The sequence below is a fragment of the Peromyscus maniculatus genome, chromosome 18 (genome assembly GCF_049852395.1).
Source record: "Peromyscus maniculatus bairdii isolate BWxNUB_F1_BW_parent chromosome 18, HU_Pman_BW_mat_3.1, whole genome shotgun sequence".
Classification (NCBI taxonomy): Eukaryota; Metazoa; Chordata; class Mammalia; order Rodentia; family Cricetidae; genus Peromyscus; species Peromyscus maniculatus.
Window position 1 is genome coordinate 38,632,438 of NC_134869.1, and position 16,438 is coordinate 38,648,875.

Here is a 16,438-nt window from a genome sequence, read left to right on the forward strand (position 1 = left end):
TATCTTCTGAAAATTAGAAAGAAGAAATTATATATTTTTACATTGAAGACATTGTAGTTCTCCATGCGGTCCAGTAATTTATCCAGAGGATAAAGAGCTCGGCTGGCAGCATGCCAAGGAAGAAAATCCTTTTCCTCAGACAGGTATCTGATAATCTCGAGGGGAATATTCTGAGGCAAATAGCCTGCCCTGCACAGTCAAAAGAAAGTTAATGTTAATTAGATGCAGAAAAGATACACAATGATGTAAAAATGAAGATTTTATTTATGCAAATAAAAGACAAAAAGCAAGATTCATCACAGTCTGTAGAAAGGACACACAGTGATATGAAAATAAAATTACTCACTTTTAAAAACAGTGCTTGTTAGGATGCCAGAGCCACTTAATTTATACAGAGGCAGAGAGTTTGAATTTTATAAGAAAATGAACACATCAGAATGTGTTTTTGCAAAGGAGAGAACCAGGGAATTTTAACTGAGCCAATAGGTATTTCTTTGACAGAAACTCCAAGGATACCAAGTAATTGAAAGCAATTGAATGCTATCTTGTGGTTTTTGTAGTTCTATGTAATGACTTTTAGTTCACAGTGTTATCTAAAGGATGACTAAATTAAAGTATCAATATGCTTTAAACGTGTATGCTATATAACAATATAAACATTTTAAATTGTATATGTTGTGTATGTGTGTGTCTTAGGGCTTCTATTGCTGCAATGAAACACCATGACCAAAAAGCAAGGTGGGGAGGAAAGGGTTTCTTTGGCTTACACTTGAGCATTACTGTTCATCACTGATAGAATCAGGACAGGAACTCAAAGAACGCAGGATCCTGGAGGCAGGAGCTGATGCAGAGGCCAAGGAGGGATGCTGCTTACTGGCTTGTTTCCCATGGTTCACTCAGCCCACTTCTTACAGAGCCCAGGACCACCAGTCCAGGGATGGCATCACCCACCATAGGCTGGGCCCTTCTCCCATTGATCACTAAATGAGAAAATGCCTTACAGCTGGATCTCAAGGAGGCATTTCCTCAGCTGAGGCTCTTTCCTCTGATGACTCTAGCTTGTGTCAAGGTGACACACCAAAGCAGCCAGCATAGTGTGTTTGTACATACTGGAGTGTGCTATGTTATTGCAGGTGTGTGCATGCCACAGTGGACATGTGGAGGTTAGGGGACATCTTTGAGCATCAGTCCTCATCTTCTACTTTGTTTGAGAACCAGGTCTATCTTGCTCACCTCTGCAAATGCCATGCCAGTTGTTGGTCCATGAGTTTGCAGCAAACCTGCCTTTGCCTCCTTTCCTCTCAGAGGTACATTCTGGGATAAGAGACAGGTTACCGCAGCATCAATCTTTTTGGTTAAAAAGGGGGATGCCAACAGAGGCTAGAACAGGGCGTTGGGTTCTCTGGAACTGAAGTTACAGATGGTTGTAAACTACCATGTGGATGCTGGGAATTAAACAAGGATCCTGTGGAAGAGCAGCCAGGGCTCTTAACCATTGAGCCATCTCTGTAGCCCCTCATAGTTTTGTTTTCTGGATTTTTTGTTGAAAAAAAAAAAACAAAAAAAAAAAAACTTTTTATTTGTGCACAATAGAAGGCGGTCAAGGTGGAAGCAAATTTATCATTTTTATTTACACATTTTTTTTCATAATACTTAGTCAAATTAGGCTATGGGTAAATATCGGTGAATATTGTCTTACTGCTGTGTTTATTTATACTGTTGGAAATAAAAAACAATCCTGAATGTTGCACTTTAATTTTTCTCAAAAGGACGTAAAACACTGTGTGTCATTCTAAAGATTTTGATTTAGTTATGATACACAATCAATCATAGCTAATGTAAATAACACTCATTTGAGACTTTTTCTTTCAGCAATGGTGTTTAGAACACATCTAAATGACACTGTTCACATTTTATATTTCCATGTATAAACAACACCAAATTACCTAGGATGGTGTAAATAAGCAAATTTATCATTTAGCTAGGATTCTCTTTCAATAATAGTTAAATTTTGCTTTCATAGGTTTGTTGCAACTAAAGAAGAATATCATTTTAATAACATGGTATGATTTAAATTAAATATCATTTTCAAAAGAAATTTTCCCTCTTCTTGTTGGTCAGAGGACTACTCCCCAAACAAGGCAGAATGTTGTCATTGCCCCCTGGTTCCCTTAACTTAAAGGTAAGAAAGAACATTTGGTGAAGACAACATACATTTCTGGCATGGGACTTTAAGTTTTCAAGCTGGAACTACTGACCAAGGACTGGTTCTCACAGTATCACAATGAGCTGTACAAGTTTCTAATGCAGAGGGATAGTCAGTAGTCCTACAAAACTGTAAATTCAATGAACCAAAATAATGACTGAGCTGGCAAAGAATCCACAATGGTGGAATAGACATACTTTTAGCTTGGGTGGTAACCAATAGCTGTCTACTTGGATTGACATCCCACTCAGTAGGAGGGAACTCATGACTGGTACTATGAAACTGAGCCAACTACCTACAGCTGGAGATGTCATAGACCTGACATGTCTTATGACAAATATGATTCCTGTAAAAATGATGACAAATGATGATATAGAAATAGACATGCAAGGGAAAAGGCACTTAGATATAATTCTGCTATTAATGCTTTCTGTAAAATTAAGTAAATATTTCCCATTTTTTTTGTCTATAACAAAGCTAGACTAAGAAACAGCATTTTTGGTAATTTAATTCTAACTTATATAATCTACAATTTAAACTGCTAAAAACTAATTATAAGTTTGAAAACTTGAAAAAGTTTTCAAAAAAGTTCATATATATTTCATTCTTCAACTGCTAGTATATGGAAGTCTAAGAGGCAAGACTCAGATCCAGGTATTTAAAGACATCTGGCATTCTGCGACAGAGGAAGAAAAGTCAGGCTAGCCTGGTATACGTCCCACATAACACTAAGGCAAGGAAAATAATCATTACATACAGAAATAGAGCAAGCTCTGTTTTGAGGCCTTATGGCAGAAATTGCTACCATGCTGCTAAGTCCTAGCTTTATGTTTCTTCCTTAGACACATCACAAACTGAATTCCTGATAGTTAGGCATAGCCATGTGACAATGATCTAATAACAGAGTATGAATGTGAGTTTCTGACAAAGTTAATGTGATTTTATTTATATATATATATATATATATATATATAAAATAATCCATCTGGAACCCTGGAGAATTATATGGCAAATCCACTAGCCTATCCTAGATCTATTTTGCCAATAGAAAATAACTACCATTTTATTCAATCCACAACATTCCTGGATCTATTTTTTAAAAGCAGTTAACCTTCTCTAATGCAGTTTTCAAAGAGAATATGAAACAGATTACACTCAAATTATGCTCAGTCTCCCTCACTACCAACATATGTAAGTAATTACTTACTACATAATTCAATATACTTACATTTAAATCTACAGATCAAAATAGGCAGCTACCCTTAATTGGCCAAGGGGATGATCAGCTTCATGACAAAATGACAGAAAGTAAGAGATAAGGTTGGTTACCTAGCTTAGATGTGTTTGTCTAATTGGCTGGTAATGATGTTGGTGATTACTACTACTGATAATGAAATCAATATAGGAAGAGTGTGGATTCCAGTGAACAGAGCACCTCAAAAGCCTGAAGTGTTCAACACCATAGGGAACAAGCAAGGGTCCTGATGTTGAAATGCATTTTCCTTAAATTCGCATCACTGGGGGTAAGTGTTACTAGCAACATGAAAGAATAGCACATTTTCAGAATATTCCACATAAAATTGTGTTTACTAATGTCTTTTTTCATTAAGAAAATGTTTTCAATTCTTTTACACACCAAAGATTCCCCTCTTCTCTTCTTCTGCCCCTCCAGCCTCTGCCTCCCAACCCACCCCCACTCCCACCCACTATAAGGCAAGGCCTCCCATGGGGAGGCACATTCCATAGAGGCAAGTCCAAGATCCTCCCCCTGCCTCAAGGCTGCAAGAGGAGTCCCATCATAGGTTGTGGGCTCCATAAAGCCCACTCATGCACTAAATGGATTCTGATCATACCGCCAGTGGGCCTCCCAAGCAAATCAAGCTACCCAACTGTCTTGCCATGCAGAGGCCCTAGTCCAGTCCCATGCAGGCTCCATAGCCACTGACCCAACTTTCATGAGGTTCCTCTACTTTGGTTTGTATCGTCCCTGCATGTTTCCCCATCATGATCCCAATGTCCTTGCTCATAGTATCCTTCCTCTCTCTCTTTGATCGGACTCCTGGAGCTCTGTCTAGTGATTGGTTGTGGATCTCTGCATCTGCTTCCATCAGTCACTGGAGAAAAGGTCTATGATGACAGTTAGGAACAAAACATGGCTGTCTGCTCTCCCCATATTTATTCAATATAGTACTTGACATTCTAGCTAGAGCAATATGATAGCAAAAGGAGATCAAGGGATACAAATTGGAAATTAAGTCAAATTTTCACTATTTGTAGATGATATGATAGTATACATAAGTGACTCCGAAAATTCTACCAGGGAACTCCTATAGCTGATAAACATCTTCAGTAATGTGGCAAGAGACAAGATTAACTCAAAAAAATCAGTAGCTCTCCTATATAAAAATGATAAATGGGCTGAGAAAGAAATCAGAGAACCATTACCCTTTAAAATAGCCACAAATAATATAAAATACTTTGGTGATTGCTTTGGAGGAGGTGGGAATGGGGGGTGGGCTGGGGGGAAGGGGAGAGGGTTGGGAGGGTGGAGAACAAGGGAATCTGTGGCTGATATGATATGAAACTGAGTTGTATTGTAAAATAAAATAAAATACCTTGGGATAACTCTAACTAAGCAAGTGAAAGACCTGTATGATGAGAACTTGAAGTCTCTGAAGAAAGAAATTGAAGAAGATGTCAAAAAATGGAAAAATCTCCCATGCTCATGGATAGGAAAGATTAACATAGTAAAACTGGCAATCTTACCAAAAGCAATTTACAGATTCAATGCAATCCCCATTAAAATCCCAACACAATTCTTCACAGACCCAGAAAGAACAATACTCAACTTCATTTGGAAAAAACAAAAAACCCAGGGTAGCTAAAATAATCCTGTACAACAAAACCACTTCTGGAAGCATCACCATCCTTGACATCAAGCTCTATTATAGAGCTATAGTAATAAAAACAGCTTGGTATTGGCATAAAAACCAACACGTGTACCAATGGCATTGAACTGAAGACCCTGACATTAATTCACACACCTATGATTTTTGACAAAGAAGCCAAAACTGTACAATGAAAAAAAGAAAGCATCTTCAACAAATGGTGCTGGCATAACTGGATGTCAACATATAGAAGACTGTAAATAGATCCATATCTATCACCATGCACAAAACTCAAGTCCAAGTGGATCAAAAACCTCAATATAAAACCAGTTACAATGAACCTGATAGAAGAGAAAGCAGGAAATAGTCTTGAATGCATTGGTACAGGAGACCACTTCCTAAATATAACACCAGTACTACAGACACTGAGAACAACAATTAATAAATGGGACCCCTTGAAACTGAGAAGTTTTGTGGGGCAAAAGACACAAACAGTAGGACAAAACAACAGCCCACAGAATGGGAAAAGACCTTCACCAACCCTACATCTGACAGAGGGCTGATCTCTAAAATATATAAAGAACACAAGAAACTAGACATCAAAATAACAAACAATCCAATTAAAAAATGGGTTATAGAGCTAAACAGAGAATTCTCAAATGAAGAATTTCAAATGGCCAAAAGACATTTAAGGAATTGCTCAGCATCTTTAATTATCAGGGAGATGCGAATTAAAACGACTCTGAGATACCATCTTACACCTGTCAGAATGGGTAAGATCAAAAGCACTGCAGACAGCTTATGTTGGAGAAGATGTGGAGCAAGGGGAACACTCCTCCACTGTTGATAGGAGTGCAAACTGATACAGCCACTTTAGAAATCAGAATGGAGGTTTCTCAGAAAATTGAGAATCAATCTTCCTCAAGACCCAGCTATACCACTCTAGGGCATATACCCAAGGAATGCTCAATCTTACCACAAGGACACATGCTCAACTATGTTCATAGCTGTATTGTTCATAATAACCAGAGCATAGAAACAACCTAGATGCCCCTCAATTAAAGAATGGATTAAGAAAATGTGGTACATATACACAATGGAGTACTACTCAGCAGAGAAAACCAATGACATTATAAGGTATGCAGGCAAATGGATGGAATTAGAAAAAATCATCCTGAGTGAGGTAACCCAGACTCAGAAGGACAAACATGGTATGTACCCACTCATAAGTGGATACTAGATATAAAGGGTAAACAAGCAACAACCCACAACTCCAGAGAAGCTAACTAACAAGGAAGACCCAAAGAGGGACACATGGACCATCCTGGGAAGGGGAAATAGATGAGATCTCCATGAGTAAACTGGGGTTGCAGGGTAGGCAATGTAGGGTAGGGGATAGGGGATGAGAATATAAGGGAATGGGATGGTTGAGCTGCAACAGGGAGGGATGGGGGATGCAATGAAAGAGATACCATGATAGAGAGAGGCATCATGAGGATAGAGAGAAATCCAGTGCTGGGGAGGTTGCCAGGAATCCCCAAGGATGACCCCAACCTGGGCAACTAGCAATAGTTGAGAGGGTGCCTGAACTAAACTGGCTTGCCCCAGAGATCAGACTGGTGAGTACTAATGTCTTAAGAAAACGTTGTATCTGATATCTAGCTCCTTAACTACTATGGACCTGAAAAATCAGAAATAAGGCAATGAGGAACATTAATGACAAAGCTTGATAGACATCATAGAGCTGCTTCTCCCAGTCTCTATGGGCCCCAAGACCCTTCCCATCTTTCCCACCTCCTTTTTCAATTTGCTAGAGCTTGCAATGAAATATATCTTTAGGCATACAAGACAGCATTTCTATAAGAGGGAGATTAAAGCCAGACTATATTAGCTGATCTTAAAATGCTCTGATCTTAACTAGTTATTTTCACCTAGGATCCAGAACTGCTTTTAGAAAACTATTCTGACTCCCTGTTAATCCTTGGATCTTCAGTGATGGGTAGCTTTGATATAAATAACTTACTTTTCAATGTGGGCTTCCTATAACAGTAATTGATTCATCCATGCTTCAAAACTAGATACACACACACACACACACACACACACACACACACACACACACACGTACACACGTACACACGTACACACATACACATGTACACACATTCATGCATGCATTTATTGCTTAGTTCAAAAATTATTTAAAGCCAAGAATTAGCTCAATACATATTTCATAATATATGAAAGACACAAGATACTGTTCATGTCCTTTAGGCACAGAATTTTAAAGCATAGTTGGAATACTTAATTGAAAAGATTTACTGGGTTTTATTTGCTGTTCTTTACTGTTCATTATTAAATGACTTTTATATGTTCTTTGTAGGAAGATCCTATACCTTAGATAGACTCCCCAATAGCTCTTGGAGCATAAAATAAAGGAGATAAATCATGGGAGAAGTATCTCATTCAACCAATTGTACAGCTTTCGAGAAAAAAAATTTTTATAATTGATGCATTGCTGAACTCTTGTCTTCAGAGATGAGAGAAGTAACTTAATTGGTAGCTCCATGGAGTTCAGAACATGAGAAGCAGCAGAGCAATTAGTCCTGCCAGTCCTTCTCCTGTTCTTACTCTCCAAGATGGCCAATTCCACCCTTAGGAACTTATTTTCTGGGCTTCTATAGCACTCAGACCAACTTCTATTACAACTATTATAAATAATTATAATAGAATATATCCTTGTTACCAAAATATTTTTTTTCATTCCCTGGGTTTGGCTCCTTAAGAAATTAAAGTGTGTTTATCATATCTTTTTAGCCAATATCTTATTGCAAAAACTGGCACCAAATAGGCACTTGGTAAATATTCCTTAAATTATGCCAATAATATTGTGTCATAAAAAAAGCAAGAGCACTGGCCAAGTTCTCTAAAACTCACATATTATAATTTCCTCAAAAGTCAGCATTTTCGAAGGTTAAAAGTTTGCAGCAAAATGGGGAGATTATAGTAGAGTGATACAGTGTTATCTCTATCCCTTTTGTTACTGACACATAGAGATGGTAAACTCATTGATATCTAGTCAATAGCTTTGAATGTACCTGTCTAAAGCAGAGCAAAATAGCTTCACAAGCAATGAGAGGACGTGGCCATTACGTGAACACCTCTGTCATTGCTGATTAGGAAACTGCTTTCCTGAAAGCGAGGATATTATATCAGAGACTGAAATGTTTTGCTGAAGCATGGGGAGGCCTCTTCCTCATGGTCATCAACTCAGCAAAGGCGGCCTGCAATGTGCCGTTGCTTCCTTCTTTAGTAGACATTTAATCATTTAAAACAAAAGCAATTAGACCTATTTTGGCAACATGCACACTCTCACTTCCACCATAGCAAAACCGGATTTATATCTTCACACAGACTTATTTATTGCCAAACATTATTTCATATGAAATCAGCCATGATCTTAATAGGTATGAAATTATTTGGCCCCACAGAAAGAAAAATATCTGTTTTATTGGAAAAGTAATTTGTAGGAGACTCTATTTTTAAAAATGATGCTATTATACATTGATAACCTGTTGTTTACCAGATATGATGTTATGGGGAAGTTATTCCAAGTTTATTGGTTTAATAGACTTAAGAATAATGAAGCTAAGGTTCAAGTTCACTACAATTATGTACACCTATCATATAATATGGTAGTTTACAAGAAATAATCATTGTGTCCTTCTTACTTAGATAAACACATTAGTTGGAAATTAAAGCCAGGGCTGTCAATAAAAGTACTGTCGGGTTCCTCCACATGAAATTACCTCTCAAAATTCCATTTTTAACTAAGTTAAATTTTTTCCTTCCCCTCCTTCATTCCTTCCACATTTATTTACTTTTGCTTTGTTTGAATTAGTACAAAAATACATAATATAAATATAAGCTGCTATGGAAAGCAAAGAAAGTAGTGTTAGGGGCTTCAGCCCAAATTGTCCCAACTTGCACATGTGTTTGAGCACTTGGTCATCAGCTGGTGGCACTGTTTGGAAGGCTGTGCCATCCTTCCATTGTAGGGCCTGAGTGGGAGGCATGGGGGCACTACTGGTGGGTCTTTGAGTGTCCAACATGCTTCTGGTTGTAGCCTATGTTTTCTGTCTCCTGGTCTGAGTCATGCAAGTAGGCAATCCCAAATTCCTGTCCCGTCGACTGAAACGCTGCTGCCACCACCATGATTTCCTTTTCAGGATGGAGAGAGGACCTCTGAAACCACAAGTCCAAGGTCATCCTTCTCCCTTAAGTCATTTATGACAGGTACTTCTGCCACAGAGACAAAAGTAACAGATGCAATTGGACACTCTATGTATTACTGAAAGTGTGGGAAAGGTGTGTGGATTCATGACTGCGAAGAGATTCTACAGCTCCAGGTTCCTTTCCGTCATCCCGCCTTTCACTTACAATCCTAAACAGGGGGAAGAAGTCAATTTCTTTTCCTTTTGTCTTATTAGCATTGGAAGTTAATAGTGTTTAAATTGAAATACCTCTCAAAGTGAAGGTTCACCAAGCGAGGATATTGGCTGAAAGATAATGGTGTTTATGGTCAGCAGAAGTTGAGCTGAGAATACAGAAAAGTAGAGGAGACTTCCCTTTCTTAAGGGTTCATCAAAATCGTATCGTCCTGTTGAATTCCCTCCCCAATGTTTTCCTTCAGTAGTTTTATCTATAAGGGCTTTATCATCCTACTAGAAAATCTAGATCCACATCTGCAATCAATATTTGAAGAGTTCAGCTTGTTGTACAGGTTGTCTTCCTGTGGCCTTCACAAGTGCCTTCTGTTGGGCCTGATGGCCAGAGTACCCTGGAAAGGTCAAAGCAGAGCAGCTGAGGCCTACAATTGACCAGTAGTACTGTCGTGTAGAGCATTTCAGACAGGATGAAATCCATGATCGAACTCATGTCTACTTCTGCAGCAGCCTTCTGCTATGGCTCAGTGCTGTATGCTGTGAATGTGTTGCTCTGATTGGTTAATAAATAAAGTGCTGATTGGCCAGTAGCCAGGCAGGAAGTACAGGCGGGACGAGCAGAAAAGAGAATTCTGGGAAGAGAAAGGCAGAACAGGGAGACGCTGCAAGCTACCGCCATGAGAAGCAAGATGTAAAGATAACAGTAAGCCATGAGCCATGTGGGAAGGTATAGATGTATAGAAATGGGTTAATTTAAGCTATAAGAACTAGGTAGCAAGAACCCTGCCATGGCCATACAGTTTTAATTAATATAAGCCTCCGTGTGTTTACATGGGTCCAAGCAGCTGCAGGACTGGCAGGTGAGAGAGATTTGCCCTGACCATGGGCCAGGAGGGACACAGGAAAACTTCAGCTATAGCTCAGTGGAATTTGGTATAAAATGAGATGCCTAGTGCAGACTCTCTAGCACTTCAGGCCCTCCAGGGTGCACACTGTTATGTGGGTGTCTACACTTTCACTGCACAGCAGGATCTGGGGTTGTTTCTCACATATGATGAAAGGTACTATAAGTTTTTGAGCTGAGGAATGGCATGATCTGACTTATGCTTTGAAAGCCTGACTCTGGCTACTGTGGATACAAAGTCAAATGAGCCACAGGATCTTTCCAGATAAGAAAGAAGCCAATTATGATTTCCTAGTTGATCCTCCCACTTTATGCTGACTTGGAAATTTTATATTTAGTAAGTGAAATGGATGACGTGAAGACAAAAAAAAATGACTTTTTGAGATTTGTTAAGCAAGAGTTTGCTTTTTAAAGTATGAGAAACAAAAATTCCTCAATCTTCTCCACGTTTAATTTATTTTAAAAACAGTTCTGATAATGGAGGAGAGACCAATAACACATACATCCTTCAGTCAACAACTGGGTATATTTTAAAATAAAACATCCTTAATAGTCAAGAAGCTGTATATTTATATCTGGGTTAATTGGTAGAATTAATAGCAAATTTAAATGCAGAAAATAAATTGATTGAATAAGGAAAAATTATCAAGATTGTTTATGATTTCCATGGAAAATTGAATTCCTAAAGCTATATTTTAGCTCTGCTTATTCAGCTGTGAAGTTTTCTAATGATCTAAGGAGCCACTTGGGAGTAAAAGGAATAACAATAACAATAAAAACCAGCAAGATTTTGCAGAGGCTCGGTTACTTCCACAAAGATATCAAATCAGTTACCTAAAGACCCATAAATCAGGGAGTTTGCTAACTTCCTATATGACTGCTTTGAGAGAAATGTGTGAATAACAGGAAACTAGAAAAGAGAAAGCATCCCTCAAACTAAACAACTGCAAAATCACCACACACATCTTCTTCAGTCTAAAATTTGTTGCAAGTTTTGCCATATGTGTGTGTGTGTGTGTGTGTGTATGTACAAATGCACATGAGAGTTTATATATTTAACTTCTGTATTTTTCCTGCCGTCAGAGTTTTTCAGAAGGTCCAAGGATTTGTTCTAATACCATTCTGTTAGAAAAATAAATTTTATTCACTATTGTGGGGTATTTTGGTTAAATGTATCTTTGAGATCCTGAGTAACAAGGCTATGAATGCTTTGTGTGCAGTGTTTTGTGTTGATATTGTGTCTCCCAATATATTGTGCACCCTAATCAACTTATCTTGTGTCAGAGAACAGAACAGCCATTAGATAGACATAGAGGCCAGAAAACGATGGCACACACACCTTTAATCCTATCACTTGGGAGGCAAAGATCCATTTGGATCTCTCTGAGTCCAAGGCCACACTTAAAACAGAGCAAGGTGTGGTGGCACACACCTTTAATCCCAGGACTTGAGATCTCATGTCTTGCTTGGGAAAGAAACACGTCTTTAACCCCAGGAAATGATGGCAGGAAGCAGAAAGGTAGCAGCAGTTCAGCTGAGACCCTCAAGGGTAAGGACTCAGAGGCTTTCAGTCTGAGGATTCATGGGAACAGGATCAGCTGAGAAGTTGTTGAGGTGAGGTTGGCTGTGGCTTGTTCTGTCTCTCTGATCTCTCAGCTATCACCCCAATATCTAGCTCTAGGTTTTTTATTAATAAGACCTTTTAAGATTCATGTTACAGTGTTTGCACATTCAGAATAAACAGATTAACTAAATTCATATTACCAAGGTAGATTCTAACAGATAGCCAATATTGAGTACTACTCAGTAAATCTATAAGTGTATGTTTTCAATCTTTGTCAACAGCAACTCATCACAAAGGAAAAGGTAACCCATACATGTGAACACACACACACACACACACACACACACACACACACACACACACACACACACCAGACAAGCACAGACGACCAACATGGATACACCATTCTCTGTGTGTCCATTTAGTTAGTAGTTCTGTACATGAATTATGTAATTGAAACCTAAAATATCATAACTGTATCCAATGTATGGTTCAAAACAGGCTCTGAAAGATTGCTTTATACTCTGGCATCATATTTTAAATAAATGTTCTGTTAGTATTTACCAAATACTCTTTTCCCTAACCCATAATATTCTTAACACTACTTGAAGAGGCATGGACCCTGGAGAAAGACTGAAGCTAGCCCACCTCACCTAAAACTCTCAGAAGAAAATCTTAAAACCAAGTCTACTACCAGTATATCTACAGAAGTATCAATATAGATGTATTTGAACTTTAACTTCTAGGATCACCTGAAAGCAAAAGAAAAGGAATATGAGAGCATTTTGTAAACTTTAAAGTACTGCACAAATGTGGGCAGCTTTAAGAATGGAAACTTGGAGCTAGAATTCAGCAGCCACATGTTCAACATCTGTATTCTGACCTTGATTTGTTCCTCACATCCAGCTACTAAACCCATGTACAGAACCCAGCACATCCATTTTCCCCGTGGGGACAAAGCACCAAATGATAGTGTAATTGCCAAGGGAAAATTATTACGCTATTCTGAATTATTTCCTTCATAAATCCCAGACCAGTCAAGCAGGCTCTGTCACAAAAACGACAGGGTTGCTGTACAGCGGTAAGAACCCTACACACAAGTGTCCCATAAATCCCTGAGCATCACAACCCTCCAAAGTCATTTTGAATCATGTGTGTAAATCAAGAGCAGGAAGCAAGGCTGGCAATGTGTTGGTCAACACTGAGGAAACAGCGAACATGAGATTTACTTGGTTATCAGTAAGCGAAATATGCTTAAATATTCCATCATCTGTCTCATGTACATTGCATGCCACATGGGAAACATTTTTTTTTTGGTCTTGAACATTTTATAATATTGCATGCATGAAAAAATAAAGCAGATTTTTTTATTTAATAACAATCAATAGACTATCATTCTCATTTCCCTTCAACTAGCTAGCTGCCATTAGGCATAGCAAAGCATAGCAAAAAAAATGAATAAATAAAAATAAAAAAAACAACAGTTTCAAGCAATACAAAATGATGCAAAAGGACAGGAGAGGATCCACCTCTGGTATGGGCCATGCATTTTCTTCTTCTGTAATCTTAGTAAAATATTCTGTACTTACAGAGAAATGAAATAGCTAATCTAACTCTTTATGACTTAAATTGATATTTTCCCACCTCTCAGAATATTATGCTCTATTCCAAATTAGAGGTAAAAGCTACCCAGAGCCATTACGGATGAAATGTGAAAAATAAAAAAAAAAATACTGTTTTATTACTAGTGAGACAGAAAAAAAGACTTCAAATATATAATCACTATATAGGAAATGATATGTCTAGAGACAAAAATGCATGTGGCCACTGGCAATAACCTTTAGATAAGCAGGAATGGCAGTTATGTTTTTGGGTACTTTGTCCTTATAACATTTCCAATCAATGATCTGAAGATATTAAGGACAAAACTAAACATGTTGATTGAACCACAAGTATTGTAGGGTAAATGGCAGTGTCAAAATGATGATAACAACTTATGTAAGAATTGCTACATACATAGAGTTTGAGCTGGACCTGAGAAGTTTTAGTACATAGAATTAAAATACATTGAAATTATTTGAAATCTGCTGCTGGCTATGCATATTATAACAACTGATATTTTTTTGTTCTGTCCACTCCAAAATGTTTTGTTTGGAACATTACTAAACAGGGGTTATGTGGGAACTTGATGTTCAACTCTCTCTGTTTCAACAGCAACTCCCAGGATTAGCAAACCAACATACATTAGTTGTACAGAAATATTTAATTAATCCTGGATTCTGCGCCTAGAAATAGGCGACCTTAACTTTTCCTTGATTTTCTTTAATGTTGGCGATGTTCACATAAAACTTAGGGAAAATAATGATGATGATGTCCTAACTGCTTAATGATGATTAACAATTAGAGGGCATTAACAGTATAGATTTACTGTGTTCCAACAGTGACACTCATTAATTTTAATAACAGCCCCATAGTTGAGCCTATTTTACTGCCTGAAAATTTACCCCTCATTACCACTTATAAAAAGTAATTTTCTGAAGTTGAAGCAACAATGAAAATAAAAGACAACAATAAAAGATGTGCTAGCTACTTTGGAAAAACTATATATTCATATTATTCCAAATTATGGCTCCAAACCCTATATGTTCATCTGTTTTACAAAAAAATTGTATTAGTTTGAAAGCTGTATCTTTCTAAAATTTTCACATATAAGTTCAATAATATTTTAATATGGATAAAAAGATAAATAATTATATGACAATTCTAGGATCTTTAAAGTAAATTCCACTGTTGCTTGGTGTGTAATGCTAGTAGAGCAGTCATTTTCAGGAACAAAAAAAACCATTTCATATTGGATAGCAGAAATTTAGGATAAAATATGCCAAAATAAGAAAGTATTTCTAATGTTATTTATTCTTTGATGGTTTCATATGTGTAGATGATGCATTAATTCATACAGCCTTCCCACTCTCTGTAACCTTTGCTCACCTCCTCCTCCTCTTCCTCCTGGATTTCATTCAGTCCATTTTACCTTCTGCTTTAAAAATTTAAATTTAATTTTAAAAACTTTATAAATTCCACTCAACTCAGTTACGGTTTCTTTCATGACCCTAGATGGGGGTTGTTTACTGGAGCGTGGTCAACTCACCAGTGGCCACACCACCGGAGTAAATGACTTCCTATCACCTTTAACCACGACGGAAAGGGGGGTTCCCCAACCCCAATATATCGGTGCTCTCTGCCTTTTTACACTGGGCAATAGTTCGTGTAAAAGCTAACCATGGGTCAAAGTCCTTCAAACGAGAGGAAATTGAGTACCCAACCCTAATGCTCATTGACCTCACCTCTACCAAGGTGTGCAACACACAAAGCAAAGAAGGCAGAAGGAATGTTAGAGCTGGAGGATGGGAGCGGCGCCATGAAACACCGTCTACTGGACCCGCCACACCCTTTCACTCATGAACTCACAGCAGGTATGGTAACTTATTTAATACCCGTGTAAGATAGGGCCTTTCAGAATTCCATCACGGAAATGTACTTCTAAAATGGATTGTTTTGATCAAGTAGCTAAAGAAAACTGGTATGTTCCACCTGGCTTAAAATGAACTTCAAGAATTTATGCCTTAACCCTACATCAAAAGGAACTGTCCTTTTCCATTAAATCAGACTGGCCTTAGACCACTTCCTAAGGATGCCTCTGTTCCAAGTTCTTCTGCATGCTTTCTTCAAACTGTTCCTTCCTGGGAGCCACATTTCTTTATTTTAATTCATTTAAATGTAAATTGCATGGATGGGTATTTTATTTTTTGCATAGGGTAAATTTCTGCCACAACTGTGATTTCTAACCCTTTTTCTTGTGGCAGTTTCCTTTAGGTGCAGGGCTTTCTTTCCTGGCTGGTTTCATCACCATTCACATTTGAAGCAGGGAGTGCTGTATGATACAAGTCGCCGTTGATGGAGCACAGTTAGGGAGCAGTTGTGGTAAATAGATTGGAGCAGAAGCAGTTTCCATTTAGGGTTGTTATTTCAGATCTGGTTCTGATCAAATCAGTAGTTCCATCTGTTTAGGGGCATATTTCTTCTCCATACTCCCATTTCGGATAGGCAACCAAGTGGTGTGATTCACAGTTGAACCCTATGTATCGCAGGTTCTCGTTGTGGTGATTTAGGATTTAATTGCTTCTTCCAGCTGCCTCAATTTATCGCTGCCAAGCCAATTGCCACATATGTATCTTCCAGCCCACCACTCACGCCCTCTGCTTCCCGCAAAAATGAAGGTTCACAAGTCTTTGGTAACTGGTTTGAATTTGTTTCCCAATGTTCCATGTGGAGAAAGATGCAGCAATGTCAATCAGCATGCCTCCTGATGTCAATATTCTAAGTGAGGCAGCCCCCTTAGCGGTGTGGCTTATGGTATCGCAGGGTACCATG

General features: G+C 38.1%; 1 protein-coding gene across 1 annotated transcript in view; it reads right to left on the reverse strand.

The window, feature by feature from the left end:
• The window catches only part of Trhde (thyrotropin releasing hormone degrading enzyme), a 407,391-nt gene that overhangs the window by 53,367 nt on the left and 337,586 nt on the right, over nucleotides 1-16,438 (reverse strand). The window contains exon 13 of the mRNA XM_006988963.4: nucleotides 42-189. Within this exon, the coding sequence (XP_006989025.1) occupies nucleotides 42-189 (148 nt within the window). The remainder of the gene's footprint in view (nucleotides 1-41; nucleotides 190-16,438) is intronic.